This window comes from Arachis ipaensis, chromosome B2, assembly GCF_059453495.1.
Source record: "Arachis ipaensis isolate K30076 ecotype BB chromosome B2, ASM5945349v1, whole genome shotgun sequence".
Taxonomy (NCBI): Eukaryota; Viridiplantae; Streptophyta; class Magnoliopsida; order Fabales; family Fabaceae; genus Arachis; species Arachis ipaensis.
The window spans coordinates 121,696,859-121,720,759 of NC_142437.1; the positions used below are offsets into that span (position 1 = coordinate 121,696,859).

At 35.9% G+C, this 23,901-nt stretch overlaps 2 protein-coding genes, 1 non-coding gene and 1 pseudogene across 6 annotated transcripts; 2 read left to right on the forward strand and 2 right to left on the reverse strand.

Annotated features, from left to right (window-relative positions):
- The first annotated feature begins 575 nt into the window (after positions 1 to 575).
- LOC148575452 (uncharacterized) lies at positions 576 to 1,824 on the forward strand (annotated as a pseudogene).
- A 5,220-nt stretch (positions 1,825 to 7,044) lies between these two features.
- On the forward strand, positions 7,045 to 7,117 carry TRNAR-CCU (transfer RNA arginine (anticodon CCU)). Its single transcript has one exon. It is a non-coding gene; the product is annotated as a tRNA-Arg (tRNA).
- A 771-nt stretch (positions 7,118 to 7,888) lies between these two features.
- LOC107626223 (putative disease resistance RPP13-like protein 1) lies at positions 7,889 to 12,899 on the reverse strand. 3 transcript variants are annotated; one of them, XR_015904989.1, is made up of 5 exons: positions 9,231 to 12,899; positions 9,000 to 9,077; positions 8,741 to 8,776; positions 8,474 to 8,602; positions 7,889 to 8,219 (listed from the first exon to the last, which is right to left on the reverse strand). XR_015904989.1 is itself a non-coding variant. In XM_021116541.2 (1 exon), exon 1 carries the CDS (start codon positions 12,748 to 12,750, stop codon positions 9,202 to 9,204), a length of 3,549 nt encoding a protein of 1,182 aa, XP_020972200.2. In that variant the 5' UTR covers positions 12,751 to 12,899. The 3 variants fall into 3 exon arrangements, 1 of the variants encoding a protein (XP_020972200.2); XR_015904988.1 differs by having other exon boundaries at positions 8,719 to 8,776; XM_021116541.2 differs by lacking the exons at positions 7,889 to 8,219; positions 8,474 to 8,602; positions 8,741 to 8,776; positions 9,000 to 9,077 and having other exon boundaries at positions 9,202 to 12,899.
- A 3,019-nt stretch (positions 12,900 to 15,918) lies between these two features.
- Positions 15,919 to 20,600, reverse strand: LOC107626225 (putative disease resistance RPP13-like protein 1). 2 transcript variants are annotated; one of them, XR_015904990.1, is made up of 3 exons: positions 16,940 to 20,600; positions 16,717 to 16,786; positions 15,919 to 16,273 (listed from the first exon to the last, which is right to left on the reverse strand). XR_015904990.1 is itself a non-coding variant. In XM_088504158.1 (1 exon), the coding sequence occupies exon 1, from the start codon at positions 20,457 to 20,459 to the stop codon at positions 16,911 to 16,913; it is 3,549 nt and encodes a 1,182-aa protein (XP_088360284.1). In that variant the 5' UTR covers positions 20,460 to 20,594. The 2 variants fall into 2 exon arrangements, 1 of the variants encoding a protein (XP_088360284.1); XM_088504158.1 differs by lacking the exons at positions 15,919 to 16,273; positions 16,717 to 16,786 and having other exon boundaries at positions 16,911 to 20,594.
- Positions 20,601 to 23,901: the final 3,301 nt, after the last annotated feature.

Below are 23,901 nucleotides of genomic sequence, written 5' to 3' on the forward strand. Positions count from 1 at the left end.
GAAACAATAATACATGCATATTCTCTTAATAAGACCATCGCTCGAGCTAATTTTAAGTTTAATCTTATTTTGGATCTCATAAAATAACATTTTGGATCTCATAAAATAACACTTAGGACTATATATCATATATAATTATCTGAAACTAAAAATGAGATTTATATTTACTTTTACTTCATTTAGATTTTTATATTATTTAATAGTTATATAAATTGTAAAAATTTTTATTAATTTTTCATCAAGGTAATCGTCTCTTTAAGATGAGATCAATTTTATTCACCTATTAATTTTAATATAAATTTTAATTCTAAATCAGTTAATTTCTTAAATGTATCGAAAATAATACTAAAAAAGTACTGCATTAAAATAGTTTTAAGATATTAATATTTTTTTATTTAAATAGTAAAAAATATATTTCTTTTCTAAATTTTTTTTATGTTAGCAAAAATTGGCAAACAGGCATATAATATAATATTTGGGAATTTTTTATTTAAATTATTTAAATATAATATTTATCAAAATATATAATCTGAAGAGTGTTTAACTATTTATGCATAAAATTTTAAATAACGAAAATGGTAAACAATGTGAATAATAGATTGTATTTTCGAGCCACAAAAGCAAAAGGTAACTTTCATATTTCCCTCTCCCCTGCCCTCATGCCCTTATGCTCTGTTCGGTTTTAATTTTTTTTTTGTTTGTTTTGACTACTTAAGCTTGTGCACTCATTTCTACACGTGGGTCATGTATGTTATGATATGCATAGTGTTCTGGTAATTCTTTGGGTTTTGATCAACTTAATTACATGATTACGTGGATGTGTAGTATACCTCTTCTTATTATATAGATTACTTTCTTTACAAGTTTTGTCTGAATAATACCAATTTTACAAGTTCTCAAAACCACTCCAATTGTATGACAACATTGCTATTTTCTAATTCATTATGAGTTTTATCTAATCTACAATACTAGCATGGCGTTAACGAATGTTCTACTTACAATTAGTTGACCCTGGTTGACTCTTGATATGTATATATGGATTTTTTTGAAGCTCAACACACATTCAATGCCAAAGAGAGTAACTGGGGCTTCAATTCATTTTTACGTTTAGCTGACTTTTACGATCTTAGAAAGGGGTTTATTGTGAATGACACTTGTATAATTGAAGCTAAGATTTCCGTCAGCACCCTAGAGCTTGAGAAAATGTTGATCAACCTGCTCCACCAGTTCCTGTTGAAGTACCTGCTAAAGCCTATTGAACATGCTGATCATCCTTCATCTATGGACATGTGTGCAATCTCAATTGACGAGCTTGTTGATTCCAGGAGTTTAGGGAAAATAGAAAAAGCGTTAGTTTCGCTTCTTGACGAAGTATGTGCAAAGCATCCCTCAGTTATTGAATGCTAGAAGAAGAGAAGTCGAAGGTTTAGCGAATGGGCATTCACGGATTTGGGAAGAGTTCTACATTTTCTCAAGACTAAAAAGGTGAGAGATATGGATGAAGAGGGTTGTAGCAATCTTCAAATCTTATGGGGAGAACTTGAGATGTTTAGATTTGATTTAACTTGGCTGGAGCCACATGTTCAATCCGCCTTAAGTATGAAAAATTACACAGAGAGATCCGCTAAAGTGCAAAGTGTGAAGGAGAATATGGCTGGTCTGGAGATGGAAATGAAGAAGCTGAAGGCAATGGTTGCTTCTGTTGAAGTTGATCTTGAAATGGCAAGAAGTTAATTGGTGAAAGTTGAAGAAGGCTTTGAAGAGAGAGATTTGGATGGTAAACTAGGATATAGACCTAGATTCATATTGTTGAAATTCACTTAATCTATGCAGATATTTTGAGGAACCAATGAATCTATGTGTATGTATGACTAACTCGTGTAATAGCATTATAATTTCTTGCACTTAGTTGAGTTGCACAAAGAAAGAAGATTACAAATTGACTTATTTACCAACGAAATTTCTGTAAAATGTGACACTTATAATATTGACTCTTCTTTCTCTTATATTATTAGGCTAAGTGATTTTGGTCCCAACTTAGAGGTCGAAAATCGATTTTGTTTTTGGTCTTTTTTTCGCTACAAAATGGTCCCCAATATTTCAGTTTGTTTTAAAATTGTCTTTTGGACGAAAATACTCTTTCCCTTCACCCAAAATCAACCAAACTCAACAGAAGTCTACGCCGAACCAGAACCCACCACCACCAATATCATCATGGTCATCATCATCATCATCATCATCAAAAGAACAACAAAACTCAAAACATAACCCACCATCACCCCACCATCATCATCAACACAAGAACCCACTACCACCCCCACCTCAGAAAATAAGAACTCAGAAAATTAGAACTCAGAAAATCAGAACAATCAAAACTCAGAACCATCAACAAAATTCAAAACTAAAAATTCAGAAATTCCACAAAAAATCCAGCTCACAGAAGAAGCGGCAGACGGTGAGCGTCGTGGAGCAGCGGCAAGGACGCGGGTAGCAGTACGAGCGGCGAGAACTGAACGACGAGGAGCAGGAGCGGTAGCGGCGACAGCGAAGAGTAACGGCGGTAGCCCTTAGCTTTCTCCCTTTCGATCTCTCTCTTCTCCTTTAGCTTTCTCCTCTCTTGCTCTTTATTTCCCCCTTCCGAGGCGGCGGTACGGCGGTACAGCGGTGCGGCCTCCCCTTCCCCCTTCTTCCCTCCCCTTCCCCCTGATTCTCCCTCCCCCCCTCGATTCTCTTTCTCCCTCCCCCCCCAAACCCGGATTCTCTTTCTCCGTCACATGGCTTTTTTTCTTTTTTTTTTATGTTATAACTAGAATGGGACCCGCGCGATGCGCGGGACGATAAATTAACGATAGTATATAATAAATATTAAAAATTGATATGTTTTGTAGAAATAAATTAAATATGTGTAAATTGAAGTTAAATTTAAAAGATATTTTATTTTAAATAATTTGTAGTACAAAAGATTTGGATGTTGGAGTTGTACAAAGTAACATTTTTATTTGGTGGTTTGATTTTTGCATTTGTTTTAATTGATGGACTTAGTCATTTTATGTGGCGCTCGTCCTCCTTTTTTTTGTTGGTAGTTAGAGTTGGTGCTTTCTTCTTTTTGTCGTAAGTTCTTGTGAAGACATGTTCTTTATGAATTGTTGAGTTTGATACACTTTCTATTGTGTTATTTGGTTCCATCTTTGTATGTATGTTCTTCTTCCGAAGATGTGTCTTGATTTTGTATGGTTTTCTTTTTCCTTAATCTCTTGATGGAGTGGTGCTTCAATGTCATTATTTTTCTGAAATGTCATTAGATTTAAAGCAATTGTGGCCAATAAGTTTTTTGCGTCGCCATCAAATAGTACAAAAGTTGTTGTAACACTTTGATCTAAAACCTTTAATTGAATTTTGAATCTAAAATAAGTATTGGCTAACAACTAATAATTTGATAGATGAGATTATGAAAAGTATATAGAGTTACCTTATTGTTGGATATTGTGGTGTTTGATTATATGTGCCACAAATGTAGTTGTTTCTTTTTTTATATATACTTTCTTCTGACACTTTTTACATTTAACACAGTTCCATCCTAATTTGTCATCAATTTCGTTTATAGTTGCTAAAATTGTGAAAATCTTTTCCTATTTCAATATTCAATTTATGTTATCATTAGGTATATGGTATTTGAGTAAGTATGAATGTATGATGCATGTTGTGATTTTTTTTTTTGTCATACCTGATTATCAAATTCTCATTACATGGCCATTAGATCTAATCGTTCTGTTCTGAAAGAATGATGCTCTATTGAGTAAGTTTGAGATGTGTAGTTCGAAAATAATATTTTGTGCTAAATTTGATGTTATGTGAAGGAATAGTGATAAGAGACTTATATATGTAGTTTAAATGATATGGAATTTAAATACTTATAACGTAAAATTTATTATGATTAATAATATTATTATAACATTTGTAATATGGATGTTTATTACCTTTAATGAGTTATTTATAAAAATTAATAAATTAATTGTTACGGTTATAAATTTATTGTATTGTTTATAACGGTTAAATATAATAAATATAGGAATATGAATTCAATGTATTTGGAGGTTACAAATTTATTGGATTCTATTTTTTAGTTTTTTATTTGTATATTTTATTTTTTTGATGATTTAAAAATAATAGTTAATTTGTCAAGAATTGAGTAGTTGATTTTAAAGTTGTGCCAAATAATAATTATTCTAAAGTTGGCAATGCAATTGACATAGTCAATGGCTTAAACTTATGGAATTACGGTCAACATAATTATTGTAATAATTATATATTTAGATTTGTATCCATGCATGATGCATCTTATATGTACAAATATACGCAACAAAAGCTAAAAGTTAAACATTTTTAGTAAAAAAAAAATAGTTAATTAATGTTTTGAGGTAAACATGCATGCATGATGCATCTTATATACTACAAATGTATCTAATATAAAAATATATGTCTAATATCATATATTTTTTGGTTTTCAAATATTCTTTTCAAAATTTATATTGGTAAAATAAAATAGAATTTGTTTTTAATAATAAGTAAAAACTACAATAATAGTTCTTTGTACCTAGTGTTACTTCTAAACCTTAAAATGATTATTTTTTTTTTTACCAAAGATACCGCTCGTGATCAATATGGAAGACTATGCTATTTGAGATATAACTCATTGGCAAAAATAAAAATGATTATAATAAACATAATTATAATAATAAAATATAATTTTCATTTTTTAAACTTTTAATTTATAAATTAATTGTTGCGGTTATAAATTTATTGTATTATTTATAACGGCAAGATATAATAAATATAGGAATATGAATTCAATGTATTTGGAGGTTACAAATTTATTGGATTCTATTTTTTAGTTTTTTATTTATATATTTTATTTTTTTGCTGATTTGGAAATAGTAGTTGATTTGGCAAGAATTGAGTGGTTGATTCTAAAATTGTGCCAAGTAAGTAATATTGCTGATATGGCATTAGTAGGAGAAAAGAAATGTCTCAAAAATAATGTGGTGCATGCTTATGTATCTACTTTTATATATTAAGAATAGATTTTTTAATGAAGGATAATTTGGTAATAAAAAAAAATAAAATTGGTAAAAAAGTCAATTTTAAAATAAACTAAAATTTTGGGACCATTTTGTAGCGAAAAAAAGGCCGAAAACAAAATTAATTTTCGGCCTCTACATTGGAACCAAAATCATACTTAACCCATATTATTATTATTATTATTATTATTAACATGAACTTTAAAATAGTTAAGAAAGATTTAGTGAGCACACCAAGGGGAATAATGCCATGTACTAGGTAAACTAAAATACGATAGCATCAATATAGACATATTAGTGTCACCGTATATGTAGGATATTAAATGCATATCTATATCCATATGAAGAAGCATCTCGTTTGTCTCTATAAAACACCCAAAAACATATTATATTACCTATGGTTAGGGGGTGCACATGGGTCGGGTGAAGCCGGGTTTGATGTGATCCAGATCTGATCCGAAATATACACCGGGTCTATTTATTAGACTCGAACCCGGTCTTAGACCCGATGAAACCAATACACTTTCGGGCCACAATTATACCGGGTAAAAACCGGGTGAAAACCGGGTGAAAACCGGGCCGTTAACATTACATTACATTGATACCTTCTTGTAAGCTAGCATGTAAAAATATCCAAATTTCCAAGACTCCAACCATTATTTAACATGGTAAAATTCACTTAGAAAAATATAACAAGAACCAACCATTCTTCAAAATTAAAGCATAACCACAATCAATACTAAAGTATAACCACAATCAATACTAATATTGTCTAATAATACCAAATATTTAAATCAATACAAATAACACAATATTATGCATTAGTCTAAAGTCTTATGCATTCTAAACATAAAACATTAACTTATAGTTTTATAATGACTAATAATACAAAATATTAATATTTACAATACTTAAATTCCACATAAGAATAGTCATGATCCATCACTAATAACACAAAATATTAATTGTGTATGATGACCGGGTCACCGGGTCGACTTCGGGTGACTCGAGTTATGGCCCGGACCCGACCCGAAATAATGACCGGGTCTATTTTTGAGACCCTTACCCGACCCTAAACCCGATGAAATCACACCAAATTAGTCCCAAAAGTGTTCGGGACCAGACCGGGCCGGGTCTGTGCACCCCTACCTATGGTACATGACACTAATATGTTGAAAAGTGAAAATATAACACAATATCTCATACTAAGAAGGATATTATCTGTGATCAATAGGGGTGGCAAAGCGGGCTGGCCCGCCCCAACCCGCCCCGCCCCGCCTAGGCCCGCCACATAAACGGGGCGGACCGGCCCGCCCCGCCAACTAAAATGGGTTCAAAATGCTAGCCCGCCCCGCTTTATGGCGGATTGGCGGGCTAGCCCGCTTGACTTTTTTTTTTTTTTGAAAAATAAAATTCATTAAAATTAACCAAAAAATAATAATTAAAAAATGAAATACAAATAAAAAATAGTCAAATTATAATATAATTTTTTTACTATTTTTTTTTATTTTTAACTTCAATAAAATTGTTCAAAATAATATTTGTCAATAGAATCATCTTTATTTTAAAAAATAAGTTACATAATTTGAGCATATATACGAAATTGTAAAATAAAATAAATAAAGTTAATAACTCAAAAAAGAATAAAAACAAAAAATAAAAAAAAATGTTTAAAAATTCTATAATTATTAATTTTATAATAGTAATCACTCTTTTATTTAATTAAAAAAAATAAAAAATAAAAATTTTCGGCCCGGCGGACCGGCCCGCCCCGCCCCGCCAAAACCCGCCAATTTAGCGGTGCAGGTTTGGCGGGTTTTTTAATTTGGCGGGCTCCAATTCCTAGCCCGACCCGCCTTTTTTAGCGGATTTAGTGGATCGGCCCGACAGACTCGACCCATTTTGCCACCCCTAGTGATCAACAACAAAATCTTCAAAAATTAAATAAGAAATAAACTTCTAAGAAGCGCCTGTAGCTCAGTGGATAGAGCGTCTGTTTCCTAAGCAGAAAGTCGTAGGTTCGACCCCTACCTGGCGCGTTCCACTGTTTTATCCTCAAAGATATTGAACTGTGCACTCATCACATTAGCGCATAGACAGTTAGACACAGGCTTTCTTTATCAAATTAACAAATGAAAAACATGTTCTTGTTGCTCTTTCTAGCATGAATTTTTTACAGGAAAGTCTGTATATGGAACATAATATTACTATACCGCTGTATTAAGAGACTAGTTGATAATCTAGATCTTTATGTACAAAAACTAAAACAACTTAATGCATATTAAATTAACTAGTTTCTTCATTTGTCTTTTCACTCAACACAAAGCACACACTTGATGAATTTCCAGAATACAAGAAGAATGATACAACACTTTCCAAATTTGAAGTTGCCTTCTTACAGTTTTCTTTGGTCAAGTGTACTGCTTTTCTTACATTCATGCTTTTCGAAGAAATACTTCCAAAAGAATAGCTTTCTACTTGGCTTTCCTTCTTTCAAATACATAGTAAGCCTCATTTTTTCTTCTTTAATGCACCATACTTGACCTACTTTTGTATCTTTTCCTTTGGTGTCATTTTCCTATCACATTTAGAATGAAAACATCGAGATTATAATGTTTGTTCCAATTTACAAATTTACACTACAAATAGTGAGCACAGAAAAACTGCATACTCAACAAACTCAGCAAACAGAAATTATCTTGTTTCTTAGGAATCTTAATGCCCTCTATTGACACTAGGCATTGATGAAGGTGCTGCAATATAAAATGTGTAGAAAGAAAAAGCTTCAGGACTTTGTGAGAAAAATGATATGAGACTGAATAACCTCATTCATTGATTATACATAAGATACAAAAGGCAATCTTATATATGTGAGGAAACTATCCAATAGAATAAGAGATTCAAAACAGATTCAAACAGAAAGAGCAAAGCAGAAATTAACACCCTAACTAAAATATACAGAATGGGTCCTAACTTCCCAACTCAAACTCAGGGTATTCCTTGGTAAAACTGAGTTTGGACTTAATGAACTAGTAATGGTTGACCATGAAACTTGAACGAATGGCAGTCCCAGTCGTATTGTATTTCAGCATTCCAGCAAAGAAATCCATATTGTATTTCAGGGTCTGGATCATGAGAAACCTGCATAGAACAAAAATTGACCAGTTTTATTATAATAAGCATAATGAGATAGTACCGCACAATGCTGATTGGTTAGAAAGTAGAAGAACATTTGTTTTATGAAAGATGAAAACATAAACCAACCAATGGGGAGCTAGAATTACGTTTAGATACAAATATGTAATCAATTTAATTTTTTCATTACGGCATGGGAACTGAGGTTCTGCAGGTTATGACTTCTAAACTAAAGATGAGAAATTTTCTATTGCAATTACCCATCTAAAAAGGATGAAGAGTGTGCTGTGCCAAGAACTCACAAGACGCTTGAAACCACAACATCCTTGGACTGGTTTTCATAGAATGCTTGCATTATCATATCTATGAATTTCTTGGAACATTCAACTCTGCATTTTGGACAAAGAAAAGTATAATTAGATGGAGACAAGGAAAAAGTAGGAGGCATTGTAGAAAACTTCAAATAATAAATAACATCAAAGCTTGAACATATGCCAAAACTTACTTTAATTCACCCCCATTCTCACCTTACCACATCCATGAATTGAAACTCCTGCTTCCACCTTACCAATTATAAATGGAAACCAACATAGAACACATTAGTATGAGATAAACAGAGTCCAAAAATTAAAAAATAAAAAGCAAAATTGTATGAACTAAAATCTGACAGAAATAGAAAACTGAAATTAAATGGCATAACTAAAGTATGTTCTGTTTTGTAATTCGAGAATTGGTATGACTTTGCAAATCAAACGGAATAATGTATTTCATAAAGTACGAACGCACCTCCTCCTTAACATATTAAATTATGAATAGACAGAATCCTTGCATGTTGCAGAAATCAACGGAACTCATACTCCTAGTCTGCAATCAAGGGGAAAAGACATATTAAAAATTAAGCAGAAAAATTGGTTTGGCATATTAACAAGGGAAAGAGAATGTTTGGTGGCAACAATTTAGCATTATAATTGGAGAGCGTGCAGTGAGTTTAGGGAAGATGAGAGCAAAAACAATTACCTGTGTCGAATTGAATTCGTGGGTCGTTCATCTCTTCCAGCTTACTCCTCAATGGACATATACTGTTGATGATGAATTTTGATAAGGAGGCAGGCAGGTTTTGTTGTGTGATATTCTCCAGCTTTCCACAGTATTGAATTGTTAATTTTTGGAGGGAGGTGAGTTGGTGAAGGCCCTTGCAGTCTAGCGTCTCCAGATTTGAAAAGTACGACAAAGATAGATACTGGAGGGAAGCAGGAAGGCAACCCTCTCTCGGGAACGACTTAACTTCCTTCCAGCCTTCAAGGATGAGACGGGTAAGGCCTTCACTCTGCAAACCCCTCCAAGTTATCCACCTCTCTAATTTCTGGCATCTACTGATCTCAAGAGTTGTCAAGCTCCGCGGGAGGCACTCCTCTCCAAAACAATCCATTTCTGGGCAATCTGAGATAGAGAGTGTCTTCAGATTTGGAAGGGCCCCCAATGGCAACAACGTCAGTGAACGACATTCTTCGACAAGTATCTCCGTTAGGGACTTGGAATGCAGTGGCCCTGAGAATGTTAAGTCTGAACACCCAGTGATTTGCAGATATTGTAATGAATCGGGCAAATAATCTCCTGAAAATGATAGTGCTGGCCAAGGATTCTCGATTGTCAAACGTTGGACACACGACCATTCGATGTGAGGCAGGCACTCCAATACGGACTTGGTAAGCAAAGTTTCTAAAATTACTACCTCATGCGGTTTCGATAAATGCTCATACGCATACTCATCAGGCTCATACCAAGGACCCATTACAAGTAATTGGTGAAGCTTGGGAGCTCTCGGCAGTGAACATGCAAGCTCGTCGCTGTTAACAATGTTAAGTTTCTCCAGAGCTGGAAGGTGAGCAGGCAGATCTCCACTTAACACCGGACAGTTGACTATGGAAAGGCTTTTAAGTTTCGGAAATCCATCAAAGTCATGAGGAATATGCCACTCTCGCCAGCGAGGCATATGAGTAAATCTCAGAGTTTGAAGAGATCTGAAGGGTGTCCCCTGATGAGATGATTCAGCGTTATTGTAAAACTCACCACCAATTCTCTCCAACCCTTCAAGTCCCGTTATATACAGATGCTGCAGAGAGGGTACCTGTCCCAGTGAAGGAAGCTGACGGCAATTCTTACAACGATGCATACTCAAGTCGGTTAAATTGGAGTAGCAAGAAAGGCCTAACCAATCAGGGAATATTTCACCCCTATAACCATCAATTGATAACTCTCTCAAGTTTCGGTGAGGTTGTAACAACTCAAGAATGCTTCTCTCTTTTTGAAAATCAACATCATCGTCGTCGTCATCATTATCTGGAATCCATTTCAATTCTAAAACGTTGATGTGCTTCTTGTTAGCCATCTTTGCCTCCAAAGCTTCACGGCTGTTGTTGACATTCTTTAAGTTGGAAATACATAGTGAGCCATGAAGATTGTCAAGTGATCCCAGTTCTCTTATTCCATTCTCCTCCTTCTTGCCGAGAATATAACCACTCAAGAAGTTCAGATGTTTTAACTTGCTCATTCCCTTCGGCATCTCTATCAACGAAGGCGTTTCTTCAATATCAAGATGGCGCAGGTTTACAAGATCTTGCATGCGGCTAGGTAGCATCTTTAGATGAACACAATAAGTCAACTTCAACGTTTGGAGATTGTGTAATTTACACAATGACTCAGACAATTCCACAATAGGTGTGTAAGAGAGATCCAAATAATGTAAATGGATCAGTTTATCTATTGAATCCGGCAATGACTCAATAGAAAAAGATTTAAATGACAACGCTCTTAAACACCTCAATTCTAATAATTGTAAGTGCCTAGAATCACTTGTTATATCAATTGATTCATAAAGATGAAGCAAATGAACAGCTAGAAATGTTCTCATATGAATTGCTCCCTTGTAGACCTCTCCAAGTCGTATGACTGGATCGTTAGGATTTACCATATATGACAAATGACGAGTTTTGTTGTAAATCTTTTGCAGATCTCCAAATTCTGTGACTCTGAAATAGAACTTTCCAGCAAAAAATGTTGCTAAATCATGCATGAGATCATGCATTACAAATACACCAACATCAATACTAGAAGGTTGAAAAAATGACCTTGCAACTAACTCATCAAAATATGTACAACCAATATTTTCTAACGTGTAGTTTTTGTTTGGTAGTACGAGATCCTCAGCCATCCACAGCAAGATTAATTCATTTTTGTCAAATTGATAATCCTCAGGAAATAATGAGCAGTAAATAAAGCACCGCTTTAGATGTGAAGGAAGATAGTGATAGCTTACTCTTAATGCAGGAATAATCTTACTGTCATTTTCTGGGAGTTTCCAAATTTTACTTTCAAGTATATTCTCCCAATCCCCTACATCATACTTATGGCGCAATAAACCTCCAAGTGTTTTCACAGCCAAAGGTAACCCCTTACACTTTTCAACAATTTTTCTACCGATTGGTTCTAAAGTTGCATGTTGTTCAGAATTAATAGAAAGAGATGAGTGCTTGAGAAACACAGACCAACAGTCTTGATCAGACAATAAACCTAGTCGGTAATGTTGTTTAATAGCTGTGAACATAGAAGCAACCTTTTCACTACGGGTTGTTAAGAGAATTTTACTTCCCTTATTCCCATACTGAAAAGGTTTTAGAATATCCTCCCATATGTCCCCTCGATCATCCCAGACGTCATCTAAAACAACTAAGAATCTCTTCCGTACCAACTTATCCTTCAAATCAGTCTGAAGTGATTCAAAGTCATCCGTGTCACAAGAACAAGAAGTTATTTTCTTTAGTATAATCCGTGTAAGGTTAACAGGATCAAAGTTTTCAGCAACACACACCCACACTTTAAGGTCAAAATTTTTCACCACTTTGGCATCATTGTAAACCAATTGAGCCAAAGTAGTTTTTCCTATTCCACCCAGACCCACAATGGGGATCACAGTGACAGGTGATTCAGCATGACAACCATCATCTAGCAACAATTTGATTATCTCCTCCTTATCGTTGTCCCGACCAAATATGTGGGAACTTACAACGAGAGATGTGGATGGAGTTCTCCATGATGACATGTCCACCTTGGCACTCTCCTTCAGATGAAGTAAATTTTTGCGTGCTACAACATACTCTAGTCTTTGAACTACTTTTTCCATGCCACCACTATAATTAATATATGAATCAACAGGATGAGACCAGGAATAAGAGTTACCTGGATCCCTTTGGGTGGCAATGGCAGCTTCAGTTGAGAGTTCATCGAGCAAGTCATCAGCCTTATAGAGAGCATCTTGGAGATCATCAAGCCAACTCTTGACTTTCTCGTTAGTGAACTGCTTCTGCTCAGCATCATCAAGAACAGGTCCAACATCAGACAGACTTTTCTCCAATCTTCCAAGCAAGTTGTTCCTTTCGGTGAATGAGTCGTCGTCATCAAGTACTAAAGACAGCTTGTTTAAAACAACATCTACAAAGGAAGAGAGATAAGCTCCACCACCTTCAAGTTTTGCAGCCATGATTGAATCTCAACTGCAGCAGATGATGAGAAAAGAAATAAAGAAGGAAGGAAAGAATGAAAGGTGACGAGGAAAGTTGTTGTAGCTAGAATGCTATAACGTTATTCAGATCTCAATGGGTTCTCTCGAGCACAATGGGATCTCAAGTGTTTGCGGTTCGCAATGCACTAACAATGTTCTTTGCTAAGGATTATATACTGTTATAGTGCTGAAAATATGCATAATTAATAATTAATTATTAATTACATGAGAAGCATAAATTAGGTGATATCAATAATGCACAATTGTGTTGATAGAAGCAATAAAATAAACGATTCAGGCATCCAGCCCCGCAAGGATTTTTTTAAGGGAAAAAATTTGTGCAGTGTAGATAAAATATTAATGTTGACCAATGACCATGGGCAATTTGTTAGAACGATCATGAGATCAAGTAATAGTAGCAAGAGTGTTATTAAACATATTTGAGCAGTGCTGAAATAATATGTATAATAATTACTTAATTAATAACGTGATAAGATGTTACTAAATAAACAATATGTATTATTGTGAAAAGTCAACTCTCTTTTCTGGCGTACTATGCCAATGTCCTCAAGAAGTTATCTCTGTTCTGTAAAAAGTCAACTCTCTTTTAATGGTAGACTTTTTCATGAAAAGATGTAGTATGATCCTGAGTTGTATTATTTTTATAACTAAAAGTGAATGTGATAGACATTAGATACATTTAAGATGTGTAAAATGAAAGTGTGACTATTAAAATGATCATACTAAAATTTAGAAGTTGTGAAAATAAATAGGGTTTAATTTCAATGTATTTTTGTTAATATGTCTTTTCCTAACTTGATATACTGTGAAATTATTCACGCTAAGTGGCTAACGGTGCCTCAAAATTAAATTCAAATAAATATTAACTTAGTGTGTGGAGAATTGGTTATTCAAAAATAAGTGCTACTAGGTGAACAAGTAATTATTTAACCAAACTCCTAAGTATTCCAAAACGATCCACCATATGTATTATTTATATAACCAAAAGTGAATTATTTGTTAGGAATCCCCAATTCTGTTGTTGCTCAATGCTCAATTGCTCACTGTTAAATTCTGCAGAATTATATGAAGTGTAATTGAAGAAGATGATTGTGAGAGAAGAAAGGGAAACACATACTGAATTTCCTCAATTGCATTCTGATGTGTACCCCTCAAATCTCGGCGATTACCTTTTCACCAAAACTGACCAAATATCTCGGAACTAAGGGCATACTCCAAATGTACTTGGTCATAGTTACACACAAGTCAGGTATTATCTTTAGCCCGTTACTAACAAACAGAGCTCGCCAAAATTATCGGAACAAACACAAGAACGTAAGCCCTCCACTTGTCTATAAAAGCAAATCAAGCAACTCATATGAGATCAGGTCACATATACACTCTCATTTCTACTTATTTATATTACTTCGGATACTCTTTTGACTTGAGCGTCGGAGTACTTTTTGCAGGTGCTCCCGCCGCCGTGTTTCGGTTAATCCCGAAGGCCATCTCCAAGGTGACGTACAGCTCACCCCCAAGACAAGCAGTCCCGCCTGGAGACATATACCTCGGCTGAAGCTGAACGGAACATTTGGCGCCCACCGTGGGGCCCGAGAGTTAATCTAACCCCACTATTTCTTCTATATTGCACGTTGTATTTTTCTTCTACGCAGGGTTTTCCAACCTTCCAATATGGCCGATAATGGAGTTCACCAACTCACTCAGGCCGAACTCATGGCCCAGATGGTCGAGCTACAAGCAGAAGTCAGAAGACTTGTTGAACTGTCCACCCAAAACAGCGCCAGCAAACATGAGGAGAATGGTTCCAAAGGCCCAGTCAAAAGCAACGCAGACTAAGCGTCAACCCGCCAAAGGAGAAGCTGACCTTAGACAACCCATTCTCCGAAAAAATCACCAATTACCAGATGCCAAAGAATTTCACACTGCCTTCCTCACTCGAGCCATATAAGGGGATTGGTGACCCCGGGCTCATATTAAGAAATTTCAATCCATGATGTTTTTTAACGGCCCTAACAATGAGCCTGTACTTTGCAGGGCTTTCCCTACTTACCTTGACGGCATTGCATTACTTTGGTTTTCAAAATTACCTGCAGGATCAATCTCTTCCTTTGAAGAACTGGCGAAGTCCTTCATCGACTAATTCGCGGCAGCACGGATATACATACACGGATCAGATTACCTCGGAACCATCCGCCAAGGTCCTCAAGAAAGTCTGGAAGACTACGTGACCAGATTTGCAGAAGCAACCATGGAGATACCAGATCTGGACCCTGCTGTCCACCTACATGCCCTGAAGGCCGGTCTCCAACCCGGAAAATTCAGAGAGAGAATCGCGGTTACTAAGCCGAAGACGCTAGAAGAATTTCGAGAAAGAGCGGCAGGACAGACAAAACCACAAGGTCGGCGAATAACAAAGACTCCAGAAGGCCCTTCAAGCTCACCCCAAAATTTGACAATTATACCAGATTAAGAGGGAGAAGATAATTAAAGAAATACTCAACGCTAAAATACCAACGATTTGTTGACAAAAGCACATTTGTCTTTTCACATCTTTATGTACATCTTTATGTACAAAAACTAAAACAACTTAATGCATATTAAATTAACTAGTTTCTTCATTTGTCTTTTCACTCAACACAAAGCACACACTTGATGAATTTCCAGAATACAAGAAGAATGATACAACACTTTCCAAATTTGAAGTTGCCTTCTTACAGTTTTCTTTGGTCAAGTGTACTGCTTTTCTTACATTCATGCTTTTCGAAGAAATACTTCCAAAAGAATAGGCTGAATAGCTTTCTACTTGGCTTTCCTTCTTTCAAATACATAGTAAGCCTCATTTTTTCTTCTTTAATGCACCATACTTGACCTACTTTTGTATCTTTTCCTTTCGCGTCATTTTCATATCACATTTAGAATGAAAACATCGACATTATAATGTTTGTTCCAATTTACAGATTTACACTACAAATAGTGAGTAAAGAAAAACTGCATACTCAACAAACTCAGCAAACAGAAATTATCTTGTTTCTTAGGAATCTTAATGCCCTCTATTGACACTAGGCATTGATGAAGGTGCTGCAATATAAAATGGGTCGAAAGAAAAAGCTTCAGGACTTTGCAAGATAAATGATATGAAACCGAAAAACCTCATTTATTGATTATACATAAGATACAAAAAGGCAATCTTACATATGTGAGGAAACTAACCAATAGAAAAAGAGATTCAAAACAGATTCAAACAGAAAGAGCAAAGCAGAAATTAGCACCCTAACTAAAATATACAGAATGGGTGTTACAACCAACACTTATTCCTAAGTTCCCAACTCAAACTCAGGGTATTTCTTGGTAAAACTGAGTTTGGACGTAATGAACTAGTGATGGTTGACCATGAAACATGAATAGGGCAGTCCCAGTCATAGATTCAGCAATTTCAGCAAAGAAATCCAAATTGTATTTCAGGGTCTGAATCATGAGAAACCTGCATAGAACAAAATTGACCAGTTTTATTATAATAAGCATAATGAGATAGTACCGCACAATGCTGATTGGTTAGAAAGTAGAAGAACATTTGTTCTATGAAAAATGAAAATATCAACCAACCAATGGAGCTAGAATTGCTTTTATATACATATTAATCAATTTAATTTTTTCACAACTGCATGGGAACTGAGGTTTTGCAGGTTATGACTTCTAAACAAATTCTATTGCAATTGCAATTACCCCCATCTAAAATGGATGAAGTGTGTGCTGTGCCAAGCACTCACAAAGACGCTTGAAACCACAAAATCCTTGCACTGGTTTTAATAGAATGCTTGCAACATCATATCTATGAATTTCTTGCAACATTAAACTCTGGATTCAAGAATTGGTATAACTTTGCAAATCAAACGGAATAATGTATTTCATAAAGTATGAACGCACCTCCTCCTTAACATATTAATAGACAGAATCCTTGCATGTTGCAGAAATCAACGAAACTAGTCCTCCTAGTCTGCAATCAAGGGGAAAAGATATATTAAAAATTAAGGGGAAAAATTGGTTTGGCATATTAACAAGGTAAAGAGAATGTTTTTGTGCTAACAATTAGCATTGTAATTGGAGAGCATGCAGTGAGTTTAGGGAAGATGAGAGCAAAAACAATTACATGTGTCGAATTGAATCCGTGGGTCGTCCATCTCTTCCAGCTTACTCCTCAAAGGACATTGTCCCCAGATGTGGAGTTTTGATATGGAGGCAGGCAGGTTTTCTTGTGTGATATTCCCCAGCTTTGGACACTCTTCAATTGTTAATTTTTGGAGGGAGGTGAGTTGGTGAAGGCCCTTGCAGTCTAGCGTCTCCAGATTTGAAAAGGACGACAAATGTAGATACTCGAGGGAAGCAGGAAGGCAACCCTCTCTCGGGAACAACTTAACTTCATTCCATTGTTGAAGGCTAAGATAGGTAAGGCCTTCACTCTGCAAACCTTTTGATGTTATCCACCTCTCTACTTTCTGGCAATTAGAGATCGCAATTGTTGTCAAGCTCGGCGGGAGACCCTCCTCTCCAAAACAATCCATTTCTGGGCAATCTGAGATATACAGTGTCTTGAGATTTGGAAGGGCTGCCAATGGAAACAACGTCAGTGAATCACACTTGCTCACAACTACCTCCGTTAGGGACTTGTGTTGCAGTTGCTCTGAGAACGTTAATTTTGAACAATCCCATATTCTAAGAAATTGTAATGAATTGGGCAAACAATCTCCTGAAATTGATATGGCTGACCTACACTGCTGGATTTCCAACCGTTGGAGACACGGCGATTGGACGTGGGGCAGGCACTCCAATACGGACTTCGCCAGCTGGGTTTTTTTAATTAATATCTTGTGCGGTGCCGCATTCCCGAAGAACACAGAATCCTTTACAGTTAATTGGTGAAGCTTGGGAGCCCTCGGAAGTGAACACGCAAGCTCTTCGCATCTATCAATGGTAAGTTCCTCCAGAACCGGGAGGTGAGCTGGCAGATCTCCACTTAACACCGGACAGTCTTCTATTAAAAGGCTTTTAAGTTTCAGAAATCCATCAAACCCATCAGGAATTTGCCATTGCCGCCAGCGAGGCATATCACAAAATTCCAGAGTTTCAAGAGATCTGAAGGGTGTCCCCTGATGAGATGATTCAGTGTTGTTGTAAAACTCACCACCAATCCTCTCCAACCCATCAAGTCCCCATATCTCCAGATGCTGCAGAGAGGGTAACTGTCCCAGTGAAGGAACCTGACCACAATTCTTACAATCCTTCAAACTCAATTCGGTTAAATTGGAGTAGCAAGGAAGGCCTAACCAATTAGGGAATATTTTACCCCTGAAACCCACAATGGATAACCCTTTCAAGTTTTGGTGAGGTTGTAACTTGTCAAGTATATCTCTTGCAGTTTCAACATCAACAATATCACCTTTTGGAAGCCATTTCAATTCTAAAGCGTTGATGTGCTTCTTGTTACCTATCTTCGCCTCCAAAGCTTCACGGCTGTTGTTCACATTCTCTAACTTGGAGATGCAAAGTGAGCCATGAAGGTTGTCAAGTGCTCCCAATTCTCTTGTCCCGTTCTCCTCATGCTTTCCCACAATATAACCACTTAAGAAGTTCAGATGCTTTAACTTGCTCATTCCCTTCGGCATCTCTTTTAAAGAATCAGATCCTCTGACATCAAGATGGCGCAGGTTCACAAGATCTTGCATACGGCTAGGAAGCATCTCCAGTTTCTTACAATAACTCAACTTCAACGTTTGGAGATTGTATAATTTACACAATGACTCAGGCAATGTCAAAATAAATGTGTAAGAGAGATCCAAATAATGCAAATGGATCAGTTTATCTATTGAATCCGGCAATGACTCAATAGACAAACATTTAAATGACAAAACTCTTAAACACCTCCTTTGTAATTGTAAAAGCCAAGAATCACTTTCTAAATTAATTAATTTATGAGGATGAAGCAAATGTACATTTAGAAATGTTCTCATATGGATTGCTCCCTTATAGGCCTCACCAAGTCTTACGACTGAATGATGACGATTTACCATATATGAGAAGTGACGAGTTTTGCTGCAAATTTTTTTTGGGTCTCCAAATTCGCTGACTCTAAAATAGAACTTTCCAGCAAAATATGTTGCTAAATCATGCACGAGATCATGCATTACGAAGAAGCTAACATTTTTACTAGAGGGTTGGAAAAATGACCTTGCAACTAATTCATCAAAATATGCACGACCAATATTTTCTAATGTGTAATTTTCTATTGGTTGTACAAAATCTTGAGCCATCCACAGCAAGATTAATTCATCTTTGTCAAATTGATAATCTTGGGGATATAATGAGCAATAAACAAAACACCGCTTTAAATTTGAAGGAAGATAGTGATAACTAACTCTTAATGCAGCAACAATCTTACTCTCATCTTCCGGAAGCTCCCAAATTTCACTGTTCAGTATATTCTCCCAATCCTCTACTTTATCCTTACTACGCAATAAACCCCCAAGAGTCTTCACAGCCAAAGGTAATCCCTTACATTTTTCAACAATTTTTTTACCAATTTGTTCTAAGATTACATATTGTCTAGAACTAGTAGAAATAGATGAATGTTTCAAAAACAAAGACCAGCAATCTTTGTCAGACAACATATCTAGTTTATAATGTAGATTTGTAGTTGACACTACAGAATCAACATTTTTATTACGAGTAGTTAAAAGAATTTTACTTCCTTTATTTCCACTCAAAAAAGGTTTCAGAAAATTATCCCACAAATTTTGCTGATTATCCCAAACATCATCTAAAACTACCAAGAATGTCTTTTCTGTTAACTTTTCCTTCAATTCGGTTTGAATTGAATTCAAGTTAACCCTATTACAAGGAGAACCTATGTCTTCCATTATAGACTTGGTAACATTAACAGGATCAAATTTTGTTGCAACACACGCCCATGCTTTAATGGCAAACTTCTCCTTCACTCTGGCATCATTGTAAACTAACTGAGCCAAAGTAGTCTTTCCAATTCCACCTATACCTTCTATAGAGATCACAGACAATATATCATCACAATTTTCATCTAATAACAATTTTATGATGGCCTCCTTGTCATCATTCCTGCCATATATATCAGAACTTTCAAGCAGAGATGATTGAATTCTCCATGACATGTCCTCCAGATCTTTGGCATCCCCTTGTTTCAGATCAAGATCATCTTTCTCTTCAACAATAGACTCTAGTTTGTCAACTATGTCTTGCATGCTAGTCACTACCCCCATCTCATCGTCATCACTATCTTCCAAAATTGAATCAACATAGTGAGACCAGGAAGAAGAGTTACCTGTATCCCTCTGAGTGGGAGTGGGAGTGGCAGTGGCAGCTTTGGTGGAGAGTTCATCGAGCAAGTCATCAGCCAGATAAAGAGCATCTTGGAGATCAACAAGCCACTTGTTGACTTCTTGGTCTCGGATCTGCTTCTGCTCAGCATCATCAAGCACAGGTCGAGTGGCACGGAGACTCGCTTTCAGTCTTCGAAACAACTTCTGGTCCGCTAACTTCTTTGCTTCTGGGTTTGAGTTGACATCGAGTGAAGACAGCTTGTTCAAAACACCATCAACAAAGGAAGAGAGATAAGCTCTATCCCCAAGTTTTCCAGCCATGATTGAGAATCAAGTTCAGGAGATGATCAGATCACAACAAAGAAAAGAAAGAAAGAAAAGTCTGGATTAATGTATTTTATAACATAAGCAATAAGCAATACAATCAACAATGCAGCCCCTCATATAAAATTATATGTGATTGCTTTTTTCTTTTTTAATTTCTGCTTCATTTTAGAAGGTTTCACTTTGAGATTGGTAATCTTGAAAAAATAATAAGGAATTGTTTATTTCAAACATTTATCATTTTTTTGTGACTTAAAAGAAAATAAACAAAAAAAAAAAAGAAACTGCTTAAGAAATGCAGTCCCGCTGAATACTACTCTCAAACTCTTTCCAAGGCAATGGAAGCTCCACTTGGGAGAAATAGTCCTCATTGCAGTCTTTGTCATGATGTCTGCTACTGTATTTGCATCTCTCAAGATTAACCGAAGATCAGCACGCCATTTCCAAGACATGATATCTCGGATTTTTAACACCAAAGGATCAATAAACCCAGAGCAATCTTATAAATTATTGACAATAGTAAAAGCCTCCACACAGTCTGTCTCACATATAATGTCTCTTTGTCCCGAGTCCCATGCTAAAAGAAAGCCTCTTCAAATAGCAAACAACTCTCCTTGCAAAATGCTACGATTCTCAATTGTTCCCAGACAGCCTCGTTGCCACCTTCCCTTCCAATCTCTGCTAACACAAGCAAAACCAACTCGAGCACCACTGCCAGGATAGCTAGCATCACAATTAATCTTAAAGGTACCCACTGAAGGGGGAATCCAAGAGCCACTAATGGTTGATGGGATAGATAGTCGTTGCAACTCAAAAATATTTCGGAGCTCCTTTTCTAAGGACAAAGCCATACCAATCACCTTGTCTGTGGTCCAATGCTCATGAGGATGAAAGATCTCGTTATTTCTCGAACACCAAATCCACCAGAGACCAGAAAAAAATCTAAAGGGACGCTGTTTGCTATTATGTAAGAACCAACTCATCAAATCCACTGGTTGATCGGAGATCCCTAAAGCTTGCCAAACAAGTTGGGCTTTTGGACAATCCCGAATACAATGTAAAACCGACTCCTGACTTGAGAAACATCGTGGACAGCTATCCGTGTGCGAAATGCCCCTTCTAAAACGAAATGCAGCAGTAGGAAGAGCCTCCCGAAGACATAGCCAGGCCAAAAATTTGTGCTTTTCCGGAACATGTTGACGCCAAAGCCAAAGCCAATTACCCCTATCCTCCCAACTAAACATCTTCTTACTGAGCCATAAATAACCACTATGAGCATCATAAACCTTTGAGGCCGCACCAGTCCAACACCAACCAACCTCTGAACCAGCTTGAACATCTGGGTTGTAAGAATTAATATTGCTCTGCAGAGACTGATTCAGAGGAGAATAGATATTCTCAAGGTTCCACTGTCCAGATGACCAAAGGTCCAAGATCCTGAGATCCGAATCAGAAATGTGAACATAATTCATCTCCTGACACAGTCGCCCCTTTCTTCTCCATTTAGAAAACCAAAAGTTCTGTTCCAAATCCCCAATGCACCAACTAAAACCTTCCTTTAGGATATCCCAAGCTCGACATATACTCTTCCAAACATAAGATCCCCTTCCTCGAGACCGACTAAAACAATCATCCTTAGAAGAATGGTATTTCTCCGTCAAAAGTTGAACCCATAGCTTGTTGGGATGGTGAAAAAGTTGCCAAACTAGTTTTCCAAGAAGAGCAATATTGGCACAAAAAGGATCTCTGATTCCCAGACCTCCAAACTTCTTAGGAGTGACCAACACTTTCCAGTTAACTAGATTCAGGCCTCTACCATCAGTTTGACCCTTCCATAGAAAGTTTCGCATCATGGATTCTATCTTATTAGTTACCCCTTTAGGGAAGAGAGATACTTGCATGCGATAAGTAGGAATCGCAGTCACTACCGAGTTGAGCAAACAGAGTCTGCCTGCCTTATTAAGCAATCTTCCTTTCCAGCTGGCTAGCCTTCCCCGAATCTTGTCCAAAACATCGTTGAAAGTTGCGCGTGTCACCCGAGAGTGATTAAGGTTCACCCCTAAATACTTGCCCAAGTTCTGAACGAATCCGATGGAGGAGACTCCAGTGAAAATCTCTTTTCTTGTCGTTGAAACATTCCTGGAGCATAATCATAATATAATATATTAGAACAATATAATATAGATAAAATATTAATGATTGACTTATAAAATAAACTAAACATGTGCTAAGTGGCAATTATTTTAGTTAGTTAGGATAAGTACTTTTATTTTTTTAAAAATATTTTTACAGGAGTTCTGTTACATGTTAAAAATTAAACTAAAAATGTAAAAGGTCTAAAAATATTTTATTAATTAAGGACAGCCTACTCTTAGAGATAGAAAATTGATAATACGAAATTACGAATCTACTTTATTTCTGGGATGATTTCGCTCACACTTATTTTTATTTTTTTATTTATAAAATAAAACTACCTGCAAATAAAATAATAATTTGATAGATAATAAAACATTGATTATAAAGAGCTCTTGTCTCGTCTATATAAAAACCACACCTACTAGCTGCCCACCTCTTTGCTTCTTTCAACTGTACTCTTCTAATTTAAATAAGAAATGCACGTTACTACATTCTATTATAGAGCTGACTAATATTTTAGTAATATACTTGTAAGATATATATTCAGACTTGAGTATTAATTTGAACTTTTACCAAGAACATGTCCAGCAACGTTGAATGGATGAGAATTCCTTTACCCTTCCGTGACAAATTGAATGCTTGCATTACCATATCTATGAATTTCATGCAATATTGAACTCTGCATTTTTCACCAAAAAAAAAAAAAAAACTCTGCATTTCAAACAGAGACAAGTATAATTAGATGGAGACAAGGAACAAGCAGGAGGCACCATAGAAAATTAAAATAATAAATGACATTAACACATAATAGAGAAATTGACTTCATGAGCTTTTTTAGAAGAACTTCTTATAAACAATTCTTTTTTGGCTCACATTTTTTAACACACTTTTCTTTTCTTTTCAAGCAGCCTCACTCATTCCTTCGTTTTTTTTAACCTTGCAATATTTTGGTGCATGAATTATGAGTGTAGGGCATGAGTTCGAAAGGAAGAACCAAAGAAACATTAGAAGACAGAAATGAGGTATGCACCAGGGAGGGGATGAAGAGTTTTTATAGCTGAAAAGCATGCTTTAATATATCTTGGCAGTGCTATTTTTGCTGCATAATTTTACAGGTCAGAGGCAAGAGATTGCTACATATATGACTACACATAAACCTGAAAAATATTTCAGAAATATTTTAACATGTGCTAAAAGATAGTCCACTGATATATCGTCAGAATTTAGGACCAATTTTAACTTTTAGTGAGAACGTGTTCAGCAAATTATAATTAAGGTTCCGTTGTATTGTCATTGCTATGTC

Coding starts and splice junctions, on each gene's coding strand:
- LOC107626223 (XM_021116541.2), bottom strand. CDS start 12,750: ATGGCTGCAAAACTTGAAGGTGGTGGAGCTTATCTCTCTTCCTTTGTA.
- LOC107626225 (XM_088504158.1), bottom strand. CDS start 20,459: ATGGCTGGAAAACTTGGGGATAGAGCTTATCTCTCTTCCTTTGTTGAT.